Raw genomic sequence first — 23862 nt, forward strand, 5'->3', positions numbered from 1 at the left:
ACGTTGGGCCAGAAATTCCCCAAGTATTGTCTGGGGACCGCTGGTGATCTGTGAAACACACGCTAGTGACTCAGAGAGAGCAGGCTGGCCTCTTGATGCTCCTTCTCATTTCCAGCTGTTATACAGTATTGAAAGGACCACTAAAATGCATTGATTAATTTCCATCCAAGCAATGACTCTGTGTGCCATGGGGATGTTAAGGAAAGGTGAAGGAGAGGGGAAATAAGAGCCATAGCTGCTCCTGCGCACTGCTAAACACCCCATTCCCAATTCTCATTCATTCCCAAGGAATTCTACAAAAGTTGAGGGCATTCAGCAGTACACCACAGGATGCTCCTCAACAGACCTCAGGGCAAGAATACAATAAAACTACCAAATGTCTTCGGTGTAACCCAGCTGCAAACAAGCAAATACCAAACTCTGATATCTAAGGTAGATGGACAGGTGTACGATTAGGGAGAGCATTTCCATGCCAAAGAGTTGATCCACAGGCAGAATGTTACTGAGCTCTGAGGCACTAAGAAAAAAGCTAGTTCTAGATCATAGAGAACCTGACCTGAGAACAGAATTTTGGACAGCTTAGGGACAAGTCCTCTGAGAAACAGAGGGATGGAGATCTCAGAGCACTTGCTACAGGTCAGCAGAAAAGGGGCAGCTGAGGTTGCTCACAGGAGCCGACACAAAGAGAGCTAGAAACCATGGACTAAAATTAAAGCAGAAAAATCTTGGACTAAATAATAGGCAATACTTTTTCTGCTTGTCTAGCATCTGCCTCCTCTTTCCCCTTCCCACAGCCTCAGCACTGTTGGTGTGACAACATTCTCTTCTCGTTCCCCATATGTGAAAGAGGGATAACAGTCAGACCCTAACACGCAGGGGTGTTGTAAGGACACATGCCTTCCCTCTGTGAAGTGATCAGATTCTATGGTAATACAGGGGAGCCATATATATACATAAATAAATAAAAGTTTTTAGCAGTGCTGTACTTTGTTGATACCACTAAAGTCACACAAATTTGTTGCCGCTAGGGAAAGTTACCTGGGAGAAAAGAGTTAACCATGGGCATTTTGACTGAATCAGTGTGCTATGCCCTACTCCCTTTTAAATTATTTTAGTTAAGCTTTAAGAGGAAATTTTTTCATCTTATCTGGGAAATGCTTTCAAAACCAATGTTTAAAAGTGATCTTGGTATATATACTCGTTGGCTGAAAATACCAAGACTGAACTAAAGTGTACTGGTTGCTGGTCTTAGACCACAGTATCCAATTTAAGCATCCAATTTAGCAAAGGAGAATGAATTCATGACGTAACAGTTCTATGAGCTTATGTTTATTTATATTACTATACACAGAAACCATAAGATGGTATGCTCTTGAGACGAGGGATAGATTTTTATGCTGCCTGTTTCTTCATTAAGTTTTTATCATCTACCTATACTAAAAGGCCTCTTCCCTTCACTTTGTTATCTCTGCTTTTACCCAGACCTGTTCCTGCATTATTTTTTTAATCTTCAGTTCCCTACTTTACATGCACTCTCAAATTTTAAACAAGCAAAATTTGTGCATTAGTGTGCCCTTTTCATCTATGATTTATGAATGACAGGTTCTTGGTGAAGCTTAATGGTATGAGAGAGACATTATTTTAAACATTAAAGTGAAAACCATTTACAACTATGATAAGAGGTCTGTTGACATTAAACTTTAAAACATGCACAAGGTAAAGACAAGTAGCTGCACCAACAGGTGAAAGTACCAGGCATACAGTTTTGTTCAACGCATTAACTCTCTCTCCTCTGTTTCACAACCTGTAGACTTTGCTGCTTCAAACAATCCATCAAGTCATCAGCAGCAAGGGAATTTTAATTGCCTAAAAAGTACTTAAGTGCTGTGTAGAGCATTCACTTAATAGAACTTCCATTTTATCTTTGCAAAACTTTTTTCAGTATTTAAGTCAGGTAAGAAAAATCTGGGAGGGAGTTAAAGCTCTATTTGATTCTCCACTCTCAAACCCTCCCTCACCTCCATTAAAGCTACTCTTGCAATTCCTTTTTTTTTTTGCCTTTTGTGCATTGTGTATCTCAACTGACAAGCGACCTCCTCCTAAGAAGCACAAACACTATTGTGAATAATAAGTTCCTTTGTAGTTAATATATGATAAACTCTTTGACCACAGCAGTTACTCTAAGGCATGCTGATGTGCCAAGAGTAAACATTATGAAACATCAACAGTTACATTTTACTTCACTGTGCTGCGTATTCACAATCTAATCTAGGTTCATACATAGAGCAGAGCAGAAATCAAGGTCCAGATTATCTCTGAAGGCTGAGGAGCACATAGTACAGCTCAGGACATGAGGTCAAGGGGATGCACAGGTGAACAATGTACTCCTTTGGCCCTAGACTGAATATGCTATCTAGTTTAAATTTAAACAGTAGTCAATGGACACAAGGAACTGAAATAGCAGCCAAGGATCCACTATGGAGTAGGAGTTCCTGGCTACACCTATATTGTCAGCTGAGAGACACCATCTCGGTGCTTCCGGTCAATAGCATTGGTGCCGCTTTGTGCTCGTACTATGTAGCACAGCCCAAAGTGGTTGCACCACTCTTGAGAATCTGGGCTGGGAGTCTTTAAATTTTCAAGTAAAGCTCCATGTGCCCATCTGGTGGTATGACAACCACACTACATGTTATACGCACTTGACGGATTCAACAGCCTCTCTATTTTAAACTGAAGCCCGTTACGCACTTCATGTCAGTAGCTGAAGTGACAGCATTAGCTTGAGCATGGTGTGCCTTTTTTATTACAACCTAGATCATTTTAGAGGGAATCAGAGGAAGTGGGAACTAACTTTTAAGTGACTGGGTTTGCTTTTAGAGGGCCTGTTGGCTAGAATGCATGCTGCTCTAGTGTATACGGCTAACGTACCTCTGGCCACCTCAGATGTGTGATTGTGGCACAGCAATACACATCCCACAGAGTCTAACAGCAGTTAGAGAAAGGACGCTCTGATGACATGAAAATTAAACCACAGACACTTTTAAGTGTTTACATCCTGATATTAAGCTTGTTAGCTGCACCTCTTCATTCACTCCTTCCTCATATCTCTGCTAAGACTCAGCATTGATCCATCTTACTTGAGTTCACAATGCTATTTTGAAATTTCAAGTGAACAGTGAGTTAAAGCCATTAGCCAATACGATTGAGGTGACCAATCAGTTATTTCTAGTATCTCACCGTACTGGCATGTGCAATGAGAGAGGCGAATACTGTCACAAAATGTTTTTTTTTTTAACTGAAAATGGCACCGTAGATTTGGTAACCTTTCAGCGATTTTCAGTATTCCAAAATAATAAAAGTTTTGAATTTTCAAGGATGATTTGGCATCAAGAATAACGGTTTTGTGGGCATATGGTTCTATCTGTGAAAATACCGATTGACATGGTTTACCTTGTAGATTTTGCAACGGCAAAGTCATAATGCCTCCTGCTGCAGCTGCTGCTACCAGCCCTTGGATGTTGGTGAGATTAGCTGTAGGCAGAGTTAGGACAAGACCTTGCTGACCACCCAGTTGTCCAGCCATGTTGAAGGGAATAAGAATAGGTTGATTGAGGGCTGGAGTGCCTCCTGGCATCACCCCTGCTACTGCTGAGGCTAACTGCTGAGCAGTCAGTAGCGGCTGTAATGAAACACACATGGTAAACATATTTTACTGTACACCTCAATAAGAAATAGCACGGGCATCACTCTACCACTTGTGTATGGGATTGTCTGTAGTGTTACAGAAGTTACATGCAATTACAATGCACCCACTGTGAACGTGACACGTGCTTCCTCCAACACAAAAAGCCTCTATGATCCTGAAGACTGAGTCTGGAAACCCTGGTAATTATTTCCAACCCACTGATCTCTGAAATCAGAGTTTGTCTTAAGTACCATCAACTTGCAAAGAATTTACTGTACGTGCCCCAATGATGGTTTGTGAATTCAAGAGGGTCAGGTTCAGTCAAAATCTACAAGTATTTGAACTCAAACACTTCCCAGAGCTAAAGTTACAAAGTTAATAATTTCGAGGAACTATGGGGTGCTCCAAGACTGCATTATAAAGTGGGCTGGAACATAACATATTTGCTTGCCTTCTTATGCAGTTGACTGAATGCAGATATCCCTATACAAAATGACACAGAAAATCAAGCATTTTGTAACTGGTCCGAAGCACAGTATAACACCTTGCTGTAAAAAATATCTTGCTGTATAAAATAATGAATGGATGTGGTGGCTGTGCATGTTGCGTAGGACTGTCATAACCAATAAGTGAAGTTTGCATTAAAATTCCTTTAACTTTTTTTAAAAATATTAGATCATGACCTGTACTTCCAAACTAACTGACGTAAGGTTCAAGTGACTTAATTTTATCCACACACAAACCATATCCATTTTACTCTTTGGAAAAACATAGAAGAACAAACTATGTGTGTTTGCTTTTTTAAGCAAAACTATATACAGGGACACATCCACCTCTGCTCAATACACCTTTGTATAATAAAAAAAATCAGTTAAACAATAATTCCTCATAAAGTTTTATGGTTCGGTGATTTTCATACATTGTTTAATTACTTCAGCTTTAATAAGGCTAAATGAAAGATACTGACCTGGGGCCCAACAGGGAATGCTGGGTGGGACTGACTAGGCTGATGCTGGTCAGCTGTGCTTGTATCAGACAGCACTGGGTTTCCTCTGGCCCCTAGAATTCAAAGAGAAGCTCTACCTTAATATGTAGCCCAGGTACCAGCACATTACATTTTACTATGATGTCACATAACATCAAGCTGCAAATGATAAGCTAATGTGGTTTATCAGTAACACAAGCACTCAGATCACTTATAGGTTGCATAAATTATGCTAACGTTCATTCAGGCCAGCCAGCTCATTCAGGGAGATACAGAAATCTGACAGCAGTGAAACTGAAACTATCATCAACTCAGTTAATGTGGGTGGCATTCTACAACAATTTACATAAGGTACACGAACATGCCGTGTGTATGGCAACTGCATTTTTTATGCATATATAAGCAATAGCTATTCTAATTTCTCAAAGCAAAAATTATCTGGGGCACAATCAAGTCATATCTATTTTGTATCTTTGAAAAGCTGCTTTTCTTTTCTTTGCCACATACTCAGTCAGAGCAACTGGTACACCTTGTCATAAAAGGTGTTACAAAACCCAGGCACAAACATGTTTCTAAATAGCATTTTCTTCTTGTTCACTGATTGCACATGATAAAGCAGAGCTTGTCATAAGCAAGGCACTTAATTGCTAAATGAGACAACCAAAAGCCAGCACTACCTATGTGCTTGAATTAAACAGGTTGAACACAGAACATCCTTCAGGATGGCTCCATCCGGAGTTTGCAGAAGATCACTGAAGAGATTTGAAAAACACCAGACCCCCTTAATGACAGTAACCAAGGGTCAACAATAGGCTTTCAAATTTAAGTATCACTCCTGCAGCCCCTACTAGGACAGAACTCCCCCAACCCTCAACTCCTTCAAGGAGCACAGCAGGATTGGGCCCACTTCTTGTTTCTGTATCTGAAGAAAAAGATGGCAAATATCATATTGAGCAGCCAGAGCTCTAGTTTTAAATAAAAATATTCCGGCTACAATTTTAGGATTTCTGCTCAGTACGGTAGCTTTTGTTCTGTTAGAGGCTTTTTTTTTTCTGATGGATGGTTGAAATCCAATTCTAAGTAAACCTTAACAAGATCCCCTTTTCCAATGTTTGTCCTATGAATAGCAAGTACAAGACAATTCAGAACCAGTTTATTGGCATGCCATGGTTTGCGACAGAAGAAAAAGGATATGATTCTGGTCATACTTATAAATTTTAAAGATGGTATTATCAGCTTCTTTAAAAGAAAGTTTTTTATATATTCTCCAAGTGGACAGACTTATAAATAATGGAAATGTGAAAAAATACTTCATCACATTAAGGTACAAATAAAATTGACTGCTACATATTATTCAATTGACTTCTATCTCTACCGCGATGTGTCAATCATAACAGCATTTTATAATGGGATTAGGCAATAAATGTGCAGAGCCATTATGCAGAAATCTGATTAATTCGTAATATTTTTGTCTGCATGGAGAAAGTCAGAAATGGACATTGCTTTGGGAATACTTACAAACATTCCACTGAAATTTCTAAATTGATTTGGAACAGCTAATAAAAAACACAGACGTTTTGACATTTTATAAAGTGAAGTCTGTCAAAATATGTTTGGCATTTAAATGACCACTGTCATTTAATAACTGGGGTAAGACAACCTAGTCTCATTGGTCAAGACTCCAACAATTGCCTAACAGCATGCATGAAGAGACTCAGGCATTAGATATTTTCTGTATGATATATTGTCTGTGATTCTTGGAAAGTACATATTTTAACTGAATGTGCACAATACTGTAGAAATCTATACAATCTGTGCTTTTACGTGCATAACAGGCCGGGTCCTGATGTCCTCACTCAGGCAAAACTCCCACTGCGTTCAATTTAACTCCTGTCTCTACAGGGACAAAAGGATCAGACCTCTTACAAATAAAAACATTTTGCCTTAGTTTATTTCTACATATCAGCATGCTCTTTATTCATCATCACACGACAGCTGTGCATAAGGAATGCTATAACATCGAAGACTCAGGTCCCATGATCAGGACTACTCCCCACTAAAGTCAAATTAAATATCTGTTTTTGTTCCCCTGCCTTGATTAATTTAGAGCTTTGTTTTGAATTATATTATTGAAACAAGGTCCTAATCCCTTATTGTGTTCCCAAATTCACCTGGAAAGGCTACAGAGAAAATGCAAAGCAACAACTATATGTCTATTGAAATATTATCCTATTTTAATTAGTTAAGGACCTAATCCCACAGCAGTTACTCTCATGGAGGTTCCCAATGAAGTTAGTCTCAGCTTTAATACATTTTTCATGTAGTGAACATTATTTACTGTTATTTATACTGTATGTGACTTGCAATATTTAATATTCTGAGAAGCAGTTTGTACAGAAGATGTCATACAAAATAAGACAAAACTAGAGTATGATTAAACTCCGATTAATTACGTAGTTTTCTTATTACATTGCACTAACTGCAATCAAATGCTTGATTTTATTTTATGGTGCTGTTTCTTCAAGAGGCTGCATCTGTTTTTATTCCAGTGCAATAATCTTGTGCCTGCTTCTACCAGCTCACTTTTGACACAGTTTAGGAGGCTTGCTGAAATGGCATACAATTTCATGTGTATGAATGAGGTCTTACACGGTCTCCATATGAAATTTTGCATGCTGCCTGTTCAGAATCAAAAAGGCATGTTTCCCCTCATGCCCGTATCTATTTTTCTCTAACACATGTAGCGTACTTCATTTTATAGGCCCATCTTCTAATCTATTTGCTGCAGCAGCTACTCCAGACTCAAGTTTTCTTTTTCAAGTCAGGAGGGAAATCTGCAGCTTGTTGGCCGAGCAGTGAGTAAATGCAGCACAACAAGAATTTCCACAGCATCACCCAATGGAAGTTCTATTGCATCACCCAAGCAATCTAAGGTTGCTCTCTGCAACCTATTATCTTCAGTGAGAAGTCCTGGCAAACACTCCCAGGAAGGCAAAAGACAGCCACAAAATATTTGTGGAATGGTATGATTCCTTCCTGCTGCACAGCATTTATTTCTAGAGACCTGCAAATCTGCAGAAATCCACAGGTGTGGATGGCAGTATCTGCAGCTCATTTGTTTAGAGAGAGATGTGGATGGGGATACACCTTTTGTATCTAGAACTCTGCAAATATCTCCTTCATAATCATGGGTATTCGCATCTGTGGATGAGAATGCAAGTGTCTGGGGATCATTTTTGCAGCTGCTGATACTGTTTTGTATCTGTGCAGGGTTCTACTTATTTCCCTGAAGTAGCAAGGTAGATTCTGCCACACTAGAAAAATTCAGTTAACAAAACAAAGTACTGAGATTACTTCATGCTATATTTGCCATTTGAGAGTCACACATGCATAGATGGTGGACTGGAAAAGGTCCTCATAGGTCATTATCTCGCAACTATACTTCTAGACTTTCCCTCCACTCAAGCTCTTGACTGTACCTTTTATTACTCTCCCCTTGGTTTTAATTTAGCTCTTCTTGTTGTTGGCTCAGCGATGGCCCCAGGGAAATGGGACCTTGTCTAAGTGACCTCATGTTTAAAAAGGTATGCCAAAGTCTAACAAAATTTTCCCAGTCTTTGGATTCATGCCACTACCTCGTTAGATCAACAACTTTCATATGGTTATGACTGCCCTGTACAAACATGAATTCATTAAACCTCAGAACACCTCTGAGGGACAGCAAAGGACCCCAACATAAATGGTTAGCTGTGCGAGAGCATCACTGACTGGAGGTTGCAGGGTACCCTGTTCATGTTAATTAACCCTCTTCTAAGTGGGCGCTACTATGCCCCCCCATGCAGGTTTTATGCCCCTAGAGCAAAAGATCTTGTGAGTGGGCAGGCCTCCTAGCCTGCCTTGGGATATTGGGATCAAAGTCATGGCCTGGCATGAGTGCTGTGGATTTAAATCCTTCTCACATGTGGGAGGCCTTGCAGCCTAGTGTACAAAGGATCAGATAGCCTCTGCCCAAGGGGAGCTTGAGCAAGTCACCAACCAGCCCTGAGCCTCAGTTTTCCCATTTGTAAAATGGGGATGATGATACTGACCTCCTTTGCAAAGCGCTTTGAGATCTACTGATGAAAAATATTAGATGAGAGAGAGGACTTATTAGTCATAGGCCATACATTTTCACAACTTTGAACATATTTAATCATAATAATAATAACAACATTGTACAACACTTGGGGTCAGATACCTTCTCTTCCCATGATGTTCAGGAGAGGCTGTGTCCTCACCTGTCACCTGCACAAGCTGCAGAAACTCAAACTAGTTGATCATGATGGGCCCCTCTCTCCTTATAATATACAAGCCTACAAGTCAAACAGTTATAGGGAGGGTGAAGGGTGATGTGTCTCCTTGCCAGTGCGTGAAGATGCAGCATTTGGGTTGAGTGTGAGCAGGGATGGTGGATGAGGTGGTCCCTTTTGAAACAGAAATGATCTTGTACGCAGGAGGGAACCGGGGCACAGGTTTCCCCCCAGACCTGCTCTTACAGGCAGACTTAGAGAGCATGGTCCATAGTAACATGCTAACCATCTGGGGAACTGCTGCCAGGACACATACATGAATTTAGACACAGTTTTAATAATTAATACAAGCTATTAATGCTGAATTAATTTTTAAAGTGTCCCCCACATTTCAAAGTACTCAGAGAGCACGACAAAAATAAACGAAAATATTACAAAAACAATGTCAAACAACAGTCAAAACACCAAATAAAATGTGTGGGCTCTAAAATAAATAAATAAAAAAGAGGAAAAAGATGGAAGGGAAAGGTAAAAAGCCTGGTGCAGAGTGTGGTTTTAATAAGAGTGGTGTTCCTGTGGGTAAAGATACTGGAGTGGTTCCCAGGAGGACCTGATTTAGTCATAAACTTCCTGTGTGAACATGTGGAATTTCAGTTTTCTTCTCTGTATGTCTTGTCTATTTAGACTGTGAGAACTTCAGGGCCATCTCATACTTTATGTCTGTCCAGCATCTATGGGTTATAGAATCATAGAATACCAGAACTGGAAGGGATCTCAGGAGGTCATCTAGTCCAGTCCCCTGTCCTCATGGCAGGACCAAGCACCATCTATATCATCCCTTTTAGATATTTATCCAAACTGTTCTTAAATATTTCCAATGATGGATAATCTACAATCACCCTACTCAATTTATTCCGGTACTTAACCACCCTGATAGTTAGGAAATTTTTCCTAATATGCAACTTAAACCTCCCTTGCTGCAGTTTAAGCCCATTGCTCCTTGTCCTATCCTCAGAGGCTAAGGAGAATAATTTTTCTCCCTCCTCCTTGTAACACCCTTTAGGTACTTGACAACTTCTATCATCACCTCTCAGCCTTCTCTTTTCCAAACTAAACAAACCCAATTATTTTAATCTTCTGTCATAGATCACATTTTCTAGACCTTTAATCATTTTAGTTGCTCTTCTCTGGACCCCCTACAATTTCTCCACATCATTCCTAAAACGTTGTGCCCAGAATTGGACGCAGTCATTCAAATGAGGCCTAATCGGCACACAGTATAGTGGAAGAATTCCTTCTCATGTATTGCTCAAAACACACCTGTTAATGCATCCCATTTTTTTTTTTATTTTGAAAGTGTCACACTGTTGACTCATACACAGCTTGTGGTCCACTATGACCCTAGATCCCTTTTTGCAGTACTCTATCTTAGGGAGTCACTTCCCATTTTGTATGTGTGAAACTGATTGTTCCTCCCTAAGCGAAGTATTTTGCACTTGTTCTTATTGATCTTCATCCTATTTTCCTCAGACCATTTCTCCAGTATCTTATTATTTCATTTGCAGCTTCTGAGTGATGCTAATGACAGTGATTATTACTAATGAAAGGTTTTTGCAATATTGAAATGAAATACTGACATTTTGAAAATTTTTCAACGGTTTTTGAAAAGGGAGGAAAGCCAAAGCAAGGTAGATGTCAGTCAAAAGAGAGTTCCACCATCAGAATTACAAAGGTCTGCTATACTTAGATGAGATGATGGTGATAAAAACATCAGAGTACATCTAGACTACTTGGAAAATTGACCCAGTCAGAATCAATCTACTGGAGTTCAGTTTCACATGCCTGGTAGAGACATGTGAAATCAAACTATCTGGGGTCAGCAGTCAACCCCGTCCTCCTCAATATTGCAAGGAGTAAGGGAGGTCAATGGGGAAAATCTCCCATTGACCACTTTCTGTGAAGATGGCCAGGTAAATCAACTGCAGATAAGTTGATTCTAGCTACATAATTGGCATAGCTAGAACTGTGTATCTACAATTGACTTACCTGACTAGTATCAGAGGGGTAAGTGTGTTAGTCTGTATCCATACAAACAATGATGCATCTGATGAATGCATTTGCCCATGAAAGCTTATGCTCCAATAAATCTGTTAGTCTATAAGGTGCCACAGGACAGCCTGTTGTTTTTACCTGCCTAGTGTAGATCAAGCCTCAGTTACAGCTAGGTCTTTAAATGTTTACCAAACTTAAGAGCTTATATGTCCCCCAACTCCTTTAGCACTGGAGCATCTTCTACCCTTAAATGTATTTAGCTTCATAACAATCCTGTGAGGCAGAAAAGTGCTGCCATCTTCATTGCAGAGAAGGGGAACTGAAGCTGAGGAAAGCTAAGTCACTGATCTATGGCAAAGCAAAGAATCCAGATCCATCACATCCCAGACTGTCACCATAGCCACTGGAGAATCCTTCCTTTCCACTGGAACAGCTTTCCTGAAAACTTTGGCTTTGTTCATTTTTCAAAGCCTAGCTTTTATAATTCAACTAAAGTTTTGCACTAACAGAGCCTAATACATTTTGAAAAGAAAAGTTATTTTCCCTTGACATAGAAGTAAGGATGCAAAAGCTGAATAACAACAAATAAACTTGTGTTTAAAGTAACTATACATACTATTAACGCCATGCAATCAATTTTAATTGTTCTCACAGGTAATGTGACTTACACTCAGAAGGTAAGAGTAGGGTTGTTTCTGGTTCACCATTTTGTTTTGCCTTACAAAAATGTTTCAGAAATACTTAATGTGATGTATTTAAGTATCCAAAGTTTATAAACTTCAGTACTGACTCAACTGAGATTCAGTTTACTCATGTACAAAATGTGGTTTTACAAACCTATGGAAAAAAACCCCAACTCTGCTAATGCAACAATATTTCATGATTTTAAGTTCACATCTACAAAAGCATATGCACATTGTCCAAGCCTGTAGATATTTAGATCTTAAACAATATGGTCCATAGGAAAACAAACAGACAAACAAAAACAAACAAATAAACAGAAAACCCTTTATCTAAAGGATGCTAGAGGAGTTACTCCTAACTTTCACTGGTAACAATTATGAGAGGATTTAGCATGAGAAATCAAATTAGTGTAAGTCATCATTCACAGAAGGTCATGTGCTCACACATGGTGTGCTTCTAATTGATTTAGAGACCAGAAACTGAACTGTATTTCTACAATGCCAGTAATAACACTCACCAAGAGCAGCCATGAAACTGACTTAGCACATGGCCTGGCCTACATCAAAGGTTCTTTGTGTTCTGTGAATCCATAGCATTTTCTTTGGAATTCACCACTTGCTGAAGAATTGGGCTCCAGATTTTGAGTTTTCAAACAGAAAAAAATATTTCTATCCCTACCAAGAAACCTGTAAAAATATGAAATGAGTCCTCATAGTGTTGCTTCCTGAGTCTGCAGACAGCCTGAAACAATAGTGATGCAAATTGCACAATGCGTATCAGTGGCTTATTAACTATGAAACCCCAAATTATGTCTCAATGTCAATACTGTTAACTGTGTTACTGCTGATCATTTTATTAGAGCATCCAGCTAAGGTGTTCACTGTGTAACCCACACATCTGTTTGTGGTTCACTGTCCCAGGGAGGGTCACCTAGACTACTTCACAGAAAAAGTATCCCCTACAGCATAAGCTGAGAAGCAGTTGGCTTTTAGCTCAGACTAAGCTCCAGAGGTCCTAGGTTTGAGCCTGCCTGTGGGCAGTCACAAGGGGGAGGGCTTGTCCCAGATTTCAGCTGAGTCTCTGAAACTCAGGACATGCTTTCTCCTGAATCCACATCTCTATCTGGTTCACTGTCCCATGTAGTGGCACTTAGACCACTTCACAGAGAAAGAATGAGTGTCCTCTACAGCCTAAACTGAGGGGCAGCTGGCTTTTAGCTCAGATCATAGAGGCACCTGCACCAGAGGTCCCAGATTCCAGCCTACCTTGAGGCAGTTACAACTGCATAATCCCTGAGAGCCTCCTATACCTCACTAGGTACCAAATGCCCCAACTGCCTCTGTCTCAGTTTACCTCTGAAAACATCTATGATGCAGTTAGTCATTGTCGGCACAAATGTCTATGAAAATACAAGATTAAAAAATAAATTGTATGCGATACTCAAATAAATAACTGGGGGCTGCTGTGCTGATTTTATCATTGAATTTCACACTTCACTGTAAACTCCTTATAATTGAAAATGGAAATGGAGCTGGCACATGATTTCAGACTACCACAGATTCCAAGTCCAGCTGGCTTCTGAATATGATGGGACCTTTGTTTCATCTTCTAGCTCTTCCTGGTGAGCACCGTGTTCTCCATAAAGCTGAAGCTCATTAAGGTACTTATGTGATCTGCCTGATTTGGAACATCTAAGTAAAATCCACTGAAATGAGTGGGACTACTTAGATGCGTGGCACATGTTTACGTACCTGACTGAATTAGAGATAAAACACTGCGACGTTCATAGCTTGTGATAATGCACATTAGTTGACAAAAGTGATTCACATCACAGATAATATCCTACAGAGCATCTCTATACAGCAACATAAGCCCAAGTTTAGTAAAACTCAAGTCAGCAGATCTTGTGTTTGTTAGCCTAGGGCTTGAGCGTCTACACTCATTTGTAACTTTGGGTTAGAAACAGTTGAACCCTGGGTCCCAACCAGGACCTCCAGCACTTACACTGCATTATTTGGGCCATAGGCCAACCAGCCATAATCCAGACTTCCTAGTGCCAGCCCAAAATGTGGCTACTCTAGCCCTTTGTTAGAAGTGCAGTATAGAAGAATGTGTCCACCAACCTTGATTGTCCAGAAGATAAAGAAATTTGGCCCATGGGATTATGGCATACCTCTGGCGTATTCCCAGAGAACTAGTCCTTTGGGGTTGTAGCTCCCTCTGTCTTCTTTTTCCTCTTTTGCCCTTCTCCATCCCTTTCCCCCCACCCTTCTTTCGCTAATTGAAAACATTTAATAAAATAAACACACAGTTTAATGTTAGCCCCATATCAATTATTTTTTCATTTGACATGCTTCATCTGAGAAGAGAAGCATGGCTACTGCAGACAAGGGAAAGGGATATAATTGCAAAAGCATGTTCTTTATTCAAAATAGGTTCACTCCACTTTTTTCACCCTGTAACTATGGTGCATAAAAATCCCCTGTTAATGGTACATGCATTTTTTATGAATTGGACCCTTCATATTGAGTGTTGTGGTTTCTTCTCTGCTGTATGCATTAGCACAAAGATAATCACATTAAGGTCACAAAGATCCTATCAGTATTCCCTGAATTCATACAACATTTCATACCCACTGCTTGCTGTTAGCACTGCTGAATGCAATGATGATAAAGGTTACTTATTAGAAGATGGACGGTTGAATGCATTATTATTTCATGTTGGGCAGCTGATCCCTAGCTAAGCAGGGCAGGAAGCTTCTTTAAATTAAACTTCCTTTTCTTTCAATTCCTGCAAGCTTACAAAATGCCAAGGAGAACACATCTATCTGGAGCAAGTGCTACTGTTTGCCTTTTTTTATTGGCGTCTTCCACTTCCTTATGATGTTTATGACTTTTACGTGTGTGTGTGTGTGAGTCAGTCTGAAGGACTGAAGCAACATTCTGCCCGCAGCAGGCTCCCCAAATTACCTGTAGCCCTCCCAAACAAAACAGACAGTATGATGGTGTGAGATATTGTACAGATCTGCACTGCCATTTGTCAGTGAGGACCTGTACAATTCACTCATTATTGGTTTAGCTACTGGCAATATATCAGTTTGATACACAATTGGTATATGTAAAACATTTGCATTTGGGGGGCATGTGCATGTTCAAGATTATTTTACCGCTTCACCCAAATTGGATATTTTGTTTTCAGAATTTGCAATGGCTGATTCACTCCCCTATGGAGAGCCACAAGCTGGTGCATCTTTCAACCTAGCAAATGAAATTCTGAGAGCCAACATCCTGTTTGGATTAAAAAAAAAGCAGTTGTGTAGGGAGAAAAGATGCTGCAAAAACATAACTCGAGAGCCCTCCCAGTCCTGAGTGAATGGGTGAAAGGAGCTGCCGTGAGTGTGGTTCAGTTAGTAGGGCATCTCCAAATAAGGGATTCAGTGTGTACTTAAATCCAATAAAACCATTTGCATTTACAGCTTTTACATACTCACTTCTCTGCAGAAAGCAATCAGCTCTGATTTGCAAGATCCTGGTTATGGTAAGAAAAGTTAAAGTGATACAAGCTACGCCTACACTAGAGCACTACTTCGAAAGAGTGTCTTTTGAACGAAAAACTTCGAAAGATGTTCCTTCACCATGTCGCGTCTACACACGGGCCAGGGCTTGCGCCATCAACAAGCGCTGTCGAAAGAGCCACATGGCACATCAAAAGGGGCTGCCCCAGATGCGGAAAGAGAGCATCTACAGGTACCAGCAGCCTCCTTCGAAAGAAGGGGCCAGGAAAGGCTGTGGACAGGGTCGCAGGGTGGACAAGCCCTTCTGGGGCTGCAGCATGCCGCTTCTTTGAAGGGCCCCTCCCAAACACACCTGCTCTGCACAGCACAAGGCCTGTGGAGTTGCCACAAGCCCCACAGACACAGTGCCTGCAGGAATGGACATGGACCAGCAGCAGCTCGACACCCTGCTGGCTGCCACCAGCAGAGCGGGCACCCTGCTACACTCAGCCCCGGTGGCTGCCCAGCAGTTCCCGGCAGGGGACCCTGCCCTCCCCCCAGGGCAGAAGGTGACTCCCCAGACCATTGGGCCCACTTTGCGCCATGTGCTCCGCTGTCACTGGAGCCACCCTACCAGCTCCAAGTGGTTAGAGCGACTGGTCATGGCGGAATGGGAGGACAACCAGTGGCTCCGGAATTTCTGGATGAGGTAGCAGACCTTCCTCGAGCTCTGTCAGTGGCTGGCCCCTGCCCTTAGACACCAGGACACCCAGATGTGGCACGCCCTCCCCGTCGAGCAGAGGGTCGCGGTAGCTGTCTGGAAGCTGACCACGCCAGACAGCTACCACTCCATGGGACACCAATTTGGTGCGGGCAAGGCTGCAGTTGGAGCCATTGTGATGGAGGTAAGGAGAGTCGGGCATGCATCTATGCATTCCAGAGGGTCATCAGCATCAGGAACCTCGATGCAGCAATCGCGGGCTTCACCGCACTGGGGTTCCCGAACTACTTCAGGGCCCTTGACGGGACCCACATGCCCATCTGTGCCCTGGGGCACAGCAGAAGACAATTTATAAACAGGAAGGCCTACCATTTGGTGGTTCTACCAGCCATGGTGGACAGCCTGGGCCAGTTCCAGGACATCTATGTGGGCTGGCCTGGCTGCACCCATGATGCATGGGTCTTCCAGAACTTGGGCCTGGGCCGCCGGCTGGAGAAGAGGACCAACATCTCCCAGAGGGACACCCCACTGGGGGACACCACCGTGCCCCTCTTCCTGGTGGCCGACGCCATGTACCCACTCCAGCCATGGCTCATGCAGCCCTGTGTGGGCCACTTCACTCCCAGACACGAGCACTTCAACGGACACCTCAACTACACCTGCCAGGTGGCTGAGCGCACCTTTGGCTGCTTGAAGGATAGGTGGCTCTGCCTCCTCACCTGCCTGGACATGGGTGTCCTCAATGTCGCCCAGGTGGTGGGCACCTGCTGCACTCTACATTGTAAACCTAACATTGTAGCGAGTAAGGGGGAGGCCTACATGCGGGGGTGGGTGGTTGAGGCCAGCATGGGCTGCCCCCAGCCAGCCATTGCCCCTAGCCACCAGGCCCACCAGGATGGGATCCATGTCCAGGAGACCCTGTGCCACTAGTTCAACCAGGGGCCCCAATGAGTGCCACCCTGGCCACTCCCGATGGGCCTCCTGCACTCTCCCAGCTACCTCCCACACAGCACACAAAACTATGTATTACAACTACTAAAACTGTGGCTAGAATGTATTTGTCAACAGAACAGCAGGGTTAACTATCCACAGAGGGAGGGGGACCTAGGTTGCCTGGGCATTGGGCCATCAGTCCAGGGTGGGGGGTGGAGGGCCACAACCCCTGCTGGCTCTGGGTCCCATGCCCCCTCCCCCCATCTGGGGTCCCTGGTGGGGCTGGGTGGGGGTAGGGAGTATGGGGAGGTACAGCTGGGGATCAGCCTCAGCTGATCTGGTGGTTGGACTCATTGTGCTGGGGCTGGTGGTTGGACTCATTGGGCTCCTCTCCAGGGGGTATGGCAGGTGGGGCCACTGCAGGAGGAACAGAAGAGAGGCAGCAGTGGGGCCGTCTGCAGCCCTTAACGTTGATTTCAACTTCGAAGTAGCGCACAGCGTGTGTAGACGTGACATGAGCTACTCCAACATGGGGCCTGTTCTTCCGAAGTAGCAGGCTAGTGTAGATGCGGCTACGGTGTATAACAACAGTGTAGGTATGCAGACAGATAAAAGAGGAAATATAATTTGGTATTGGGCTGGGATTCTGGGACAGGGAACAGACTGTAGCAGCAAGAATTCATGTTGTGTCTCCTATAACAAGTCAGATGCCTTTTTGGAGGAAAATCAGCTACATGCTTCCACCTTGAACCCTGGCATGCTCCTTTTCCGACATTCCCACAAATTGCAATTGACACCTGAGACAGAATGCTTCCCAGAGTTCCCCATGTAGTGTCACAACCTTACACTTCCCCCTGAGCTCTACATCACTGAAGCTACTTAAAGGAACCCTATTTAAAATCGTGACTTATTCAGGATTGTAATAATGATGAGAGAGAACAAAAAGTCAGAAGCGCTAGAAAAACTTTCAAAACCTTTTGGAATTGATTGACCTTTCACTTCCACCAGACTGTCCTAACCTGGGATCATGGTCACACAATGGTGATGTATGAAACTCCAGCTCTCATTGCTGATTTTGATAGCCTGGTTTCAGCCCTGCATTGTTTTTGACAATTTCTCCCTCTCTGCTATGGCCTTTCAGCAACCCTCCAGGACTGCTCCATCAAGAGTCTCATTACAGGCTGTTCAGTTGTGCAGACTTTATTGAGACGCTTGAAAGAGCAGCCCCACAGACATGCCGGCTGTAGGATCCTCGCTGAGAGCCGGGGGAGCAGCAGTAGCTCTGTAAACATGAGACCATGCTCCCAGATCAGTCTAAATTATGAGCTGAAAGATTACATTAGAAATAGATAGCCACAAATGCACCACTGAAGAGGCCCACACACAAATTCTAAACCCTCCCTGCCTCTATGGAGCAGGCTCAGCGGTTTGATACCCATAACAAGGTCTCATGATTTGTCACAGCAGGATAAGCCATTATTTCAAATGAAAGTGGTTGCAGTAACTCAACATGTAAGTGCCTCAAGATCTTGTAATTTTTGGACCAGTATTAACTTCGGACTGTTTGTTACAGTCCCAAATCCATTGCAGCAATTATTTATAATGGGATTTCATTAGGAATTCCCAAATACTTCTAATTGGTCTGTTTTGCAGGACTATTGGGTGTGCAGTCTGGGTTCATGCTGTAAGCCTGAGTCTGGTTGAGCTGAGGATAACCATGCACCAAGGGCAGTTCATTCTCATTGTAAATCTAACAGTTATTGGTATCAAAAGACACAAAAATCAGGTAGTCTACGTGCTTCAAAAATCTGAGAAGATCTATGGAGTGTAGCACCAAAAAGGCCTATATGGGAACTAATACAGTTGCTACAGATAACCATAAAAAATGGGGTGGGGGGGGGGCAGACAAGGATGTGAAAGAAGAAAGTGAGCTATAAAAATCTCAGATATCAATTCTATAATTGGGCCTGATCTTGAGACCTCTTGAGGCAATGGCTAAAGTCCCACCAGCTTGCACAGATATAGAATTAATCCTGGAGGAAGGATTCAGGGAGCATTGTGCAGAGTTAAAAACCTTTGCAGATAGCAGGCACATCCTCCCACCCCCACTGAAAGTCATAATGCATGAAATGTGTGATATTACAGTGAAGGATCCCCTGGTTAGTAACACCTTGTTATGGCAAGACCTCTCTGTAACAACATGTCATGCAGGCAGGAAATAAGCAAAAGGGAAAAAAAAAATGCACAAAATCTAGTCTTGCCAAAATACCAAGTGACAGGCAACTTTCTTCAAAGAGAGGGGGCACAATGATACTTACTAATGGGATTAAATGCTAAGGGATATATAAATAGATATACAGTTTCCAATCCATGAAAGTAACTGAGACCAAAATTTTACAAATCAGCTTTTTATATTCCCTTTTTATACATTACTGTTCTGTTTATTTTTTCAGCATTACAGTAATTGAAAAAATGTCTACTGGTAAAAGATGCTATTAATTTAAGTGCATTCATACTGTGTTATGTCACTAATAGACTTAGGTAACATTATTCTTTTATCCCTTTTACAAAACGTTATTTTATTGTCCTCTCATTTCTAAGATTTTAGTTCCACTTAAAGTCCAGTAGAGTGAGGGCTTCATGGAATTCTATTATATTATTGTCTTGTCATTATTTTAACTCTATTACACAGCAACACAAAGCCAGCATCATCTTCCATTTGTCATATTATTTATTTTGAGGATTATGTCAGATCTCAGACTGTGCATACGTGCCTACTAAACATAATTTGGAGTTGGGCAAACAAATCATTCCTTCTTTGTACGCAAGTTAAAAATGTGGTTTCAAAGATGATACTCTTTCTTCTATTCTGTAGTGTGATAAGAACTGTATAACGTGAGTTTGGAACACATAGGTTTTAGAAGAAAGAAAATCAATGTGCCTTATCCCACTCTTCACAGAAATTAAGGGATCAGATCTTCAGGTATGATAGAGCAGGGCCACCGATGTGGAAGGGAGATGAGACAAGGGGCAACTGGTCTGGGGCCTGGCATTTCAAAGAGGCATGGGGCTCCCAGCTTCTCCTTCTGTTACTGCAGCAGCACGGGGAGCCAGGGCCCTAGGCCTTTAAATTGCTACTAGAGCACTGTGTGGCCTCTTGCACCTCAGGCCATGCCCCTTCTGGGAGCATGGAGCCAGGCCCTCCTCTCATGTACACACACCTGGCCTATGGGCCTGGTGAGGATGTTGGGTCACCTGTGCCAATGCATTCTTTAGCATATCTGAAATAGATGACATCACTTTTCTGCAACCCTCTTTCACCCTTCCTAGTAATGGGGTACATGGGGACTGATTTGGCATAATTTTGTGTCACCTCAAGATTCCTCTGAATTCTCCAGCTTGTATTGGCTGACCCTAAGAGAAGCAGGGTCTGGTGGTTAAGGCGCTGAACTGCACATCAAGAAACTGAGGTTTAATTCCCAATTCTTCCACAAACTTCCTGTATGATCTTGGGCAACACTTCTGTGGCGAGTGTAGACCCAGCCTAAGCATGCCTGTGCCTCTCTAAAATGGAGACAATAGCTTGCCTAACTTCCCTACTTTGCAAAGTTGTTTCCTTTACACATACTTTAAAGGTTATGAGGGCCTCATAATTTGCAGTCATGGTAGCCATAAGTATCTAAAGTAGATTACATTACAGGGATGGTCTGAATGCTGCATATTCGAGCCATGCCGCTCTCCATGCTAGGTGGTAAGGAGAGGGGGTACAGAAAGCGCACACTCTGGACTTATGCCAGGCCAAGTTTCCCAAGTACTGAATGAAGCCTCGCCTTTGAACTTATGACAACTTTATATCCTCTTTGCATCATCAACAGGGCACAAAGGAGACTCAGTGGGGCTGATGACCTGGCCCTATTTTTTACATTTTTATTTATTTGTTAAGTTACTTCATAATCTGGGGAAATGTAGTGCCTTTGAAAAATACTAAAACTGACAGCTCTTTGACCTGAATCCATGGAACAGCTGAAGTACAGGCAGCCTCAAAGGTGTACTTCTCTGCCGTACTCCAAAGAGGCCACAAAGCCAAATTCTGCTCACCTAGTTCTGTGATCAGGAAGCTAGATAAGGTAGTTCCATCCAGAGCGTGGTTAATTCTCTCTATCCCTACCAGGACAGTCATAATGGTGTTCTTGCAGTTCCTTTTTAAAAGGCTACCACCAGACAGAAAATTTTTGGTTATCGTCAGCCTTCAGCCATTAGCAGCTTCTTTCTGGTCACTAACACATCATTCTATTAGTACCATCCAGTCTGCCAGTTACATTATAAGCTCCATAAACATTTTCCCCTAGTACTAGAGAGATGCTAAGGCAAAATAGGTAAACTGTTGATCATCCATTAGATTAAGCTTCATCAAGTAAAGTTTAGATTCAAGCCAGCCAGAACAGAAAATGGAAATGAGAAGTTAGGTCATTTACTACTGACCTGTAAAGGTCTTTTCAATGAAAATAGCACCTAAAAGAACTGCTAGAGTTTCACCCTCTGCAACCATTGCATATACTGTATACAATTAACATTCTTCTTGTAAATTCCCTAGTACACAAAGTAAACAGGATGCAATACCGCTGTAGATTTCATTTTCTTTGTTATACAAATCATCCTTTGTATGTTTTAGTGTGTTTAGCAAATACTTCCTTTGTACAGTTATAATAGTTTGATTACATGTAGTGTAATTTTGCTATCCTAATTACTTTTCTCTGAAGAGTATCTGTGGACATCACAACTCCGCAAATGGTAACAACGGATAAACATCAGCTTGAGAAATTCAGGTCTATTTTATTTATGAAGCTGCAATTCTCCTGTAAATAACTCAGTTGTTAAAATGATATGTATCTCTGTAATTGAGTCTTCTGTATACAAATAAATAAGGCTTTATTGCAATGTCAGAAGTTAACAGGCCAGTCAATAAAATCAATGACTCACTTTTTCTTGCTTATATATCTAACTTTTCTCCACCTTTCCTGTGTCCTCTGTTTGTTCTCGTTACATATTAACACTCTGAAGGATATATAGCTCTTAAGGTATTTTCTTAGTAAGAGGTGGCCTGCAAAGAAGTCTGAAGAAACGCCACCTCAGCAGTGTAACACAGCCTATTTCTTGTGTAGTTTCACATCTACCTAAGTGAGTAGGAGAGAAAATGTCCTGATCTATGCATCAGAGCACAATATGTTTTTAATATGAATGACTCCATGAAGTAGTAAGTAAATCAGGTCCATATTGATACACTTAGCTAAAAGTGCTTCAGGCCTGTATTGCATTATTGTATAACTGCTGTCAAAACAGCACTGCTGGATTATAGCACTGAGCAGCTCACGCCTCTCTGAGTAAGGTTGTGTCAGCGTTTCCATTATAAACCTCATTTTTAGAAGTTTATATCTTGACTGTAAAATTTACTTTGGACAGAACCTTGGCAAATAAAGGGCCAGATTCTGTAGCTCCTCACTCAAGAGAGTAGTTCCATTTTTTTCCCCCCAGTGGGGGTTTTTCTAGTAGGCAGGAGCTGTTTTCATGAGTCAGGCAAGATACCAAATACCAAGATAGGCTGTTTTGTTTTTAATCAAAATATTTAAGATTATTTGGTTCCTTTTAAGTGTGTATGTAATAGGAGACTACTACCCAATTTTGTTAGGTGAGTAAGCCCATAACTTGATCAACTTTGATCTTCAGATCTCAGCGGGCAAAATACCTAAACAGCAAAATGGCTGTGGTTTAAAAACTGGCTGTAAGGTAAATGCACTAAATTTTATTCTGCTAGCTACATTTTCTCATGGATTTTCATTCTGGATCTGTTACTCCCCCTAAACATGAAAAAAATTGTGAAAGCTCCAAAGACATTCTTCTGTATCTCTGAGGAACAGAAACATACCTGTGAAAAATATCTAATTTTATATTCATACAAACTCTCCATTCAAAAATATTTTTATGCATGTCATGCAGAATAAATATAATGGTTCAACTGAGATCTAAAGGTGGTGTAGGCTGAACAGCCACAAATTTGGGCAGCACTTTCAAACTGAGTTAAGTCCTAATACACAGCAACAGCCTGACTTACACTTACAGATGCAGTAACTTCTCCTTGCATCCTCGTTCCCTGGTTGTATGTATGATCTGATATTGGTGTGTGTGTTCTTATTCTGAAATTGCCCTTGTTAACATATGTTGTAACTCTGCACTTACCTTTTGGGTCAAATTGTCCTTGAATACCATTTCACAGGGCAGGGGAGCCAGACTGCTTGAGCCTGGAATACTGATCCAGTGTTCTCTACCAACAACTGCACAGCAGTGGAAAGCCAAGGGTTATCAATGGAATAACACTGGCATCCCATGTTGTAATATCATCCTCTAAATCTTTCCCAGGTAGGAAAAGTGGTAGAGGGGCCCAGGCTGCACAGGTGATTGTGGGGTTATTGCAGATTTCAATATTTTGTTAGTTATCAGTAAAGCTGATAGAAGTTTTTATAATATGACATAGCATGAAGTCATTTGGGGTGTCTACACAGCAAAATTATTTCAGAATTATGTGGTATTCTGAAATAACTGCGAGCCTCTACACAACGCAACTGTTATTTTGTAAACCTCATTGTATGAAGAAAAGTGCATATTCTGAAATAGCTATTTTGGAATAAGGGCTGTGTAGAGAAGGAATAGGGGCTACTTTGAAATAAACTATTCTGAATAGCTTATTTCGAAATAAAGCTGCTGTGTAGACACAGTATTTCAGATTAGAGCCCCTGGACACATTGTTTCCAGGGGGTCTATTCTGAAATAGATTCTATTCTGTGTGTGGACAAACTATTTTTGAATAATTTTTGCTTATTTTGAGGCTTCCCTGTAGTGTGGATGCATTATTCCGGAATATCTTATTTTGGATTAATAACTCTGGTATAAACTATTCTGGAACATCTCTGTAGTGTAGACATACCATTGGCGAGCAGTGGGATTCCTTTTGGAAGTCTCAAAGAA

The 23862-nt window shown here is 41.7% G+C and overlaps 1 protein-coding gene across 2 annotated transcripts in view; it reads right to left on the reverse strand.

Moving 5' to 3' along the window:
- POU6F2 (POU class 6 homeobox 2) overlaps nucleotides 1-23862 on the reverse strand; it is a 423061-nt gene that overhangs the window by 237799 nt on the left and 161400 nt on the right. For both annotated transcript variants that reach the window (XM_074986042.1, XM_074986043.1), the window contains 2 exons: nucleotides 4653-4744; nucleotides 3451-3679 (listed from right to left, as the gene is read on the reverse strand). In XM_074986042.1, the coding sequence (XP_074842143.1) occupies nucleotides 3451-3679; nucleotides 4653-4744 (321 nt within the window). The remainder of the gene's footprint in view (nucleotides 1-3450; nucleotides 3680-4652; nucleotides 4745-23862) is intronic.

This window comes from Carettochelys insculpta, chromosome 2 (assembly GCF_033958435.1).
Source record: "Carettochelys insculpta isolate YL-2023 chromosome 2, ASM3395843v1, whole genome shotgun sequence".
Lineage (NCBI taxonomy): Eukaryota > Metazoa > Chordata > Testudines > Carettochelyidae > Carettochelys > Carettochelys insculpta.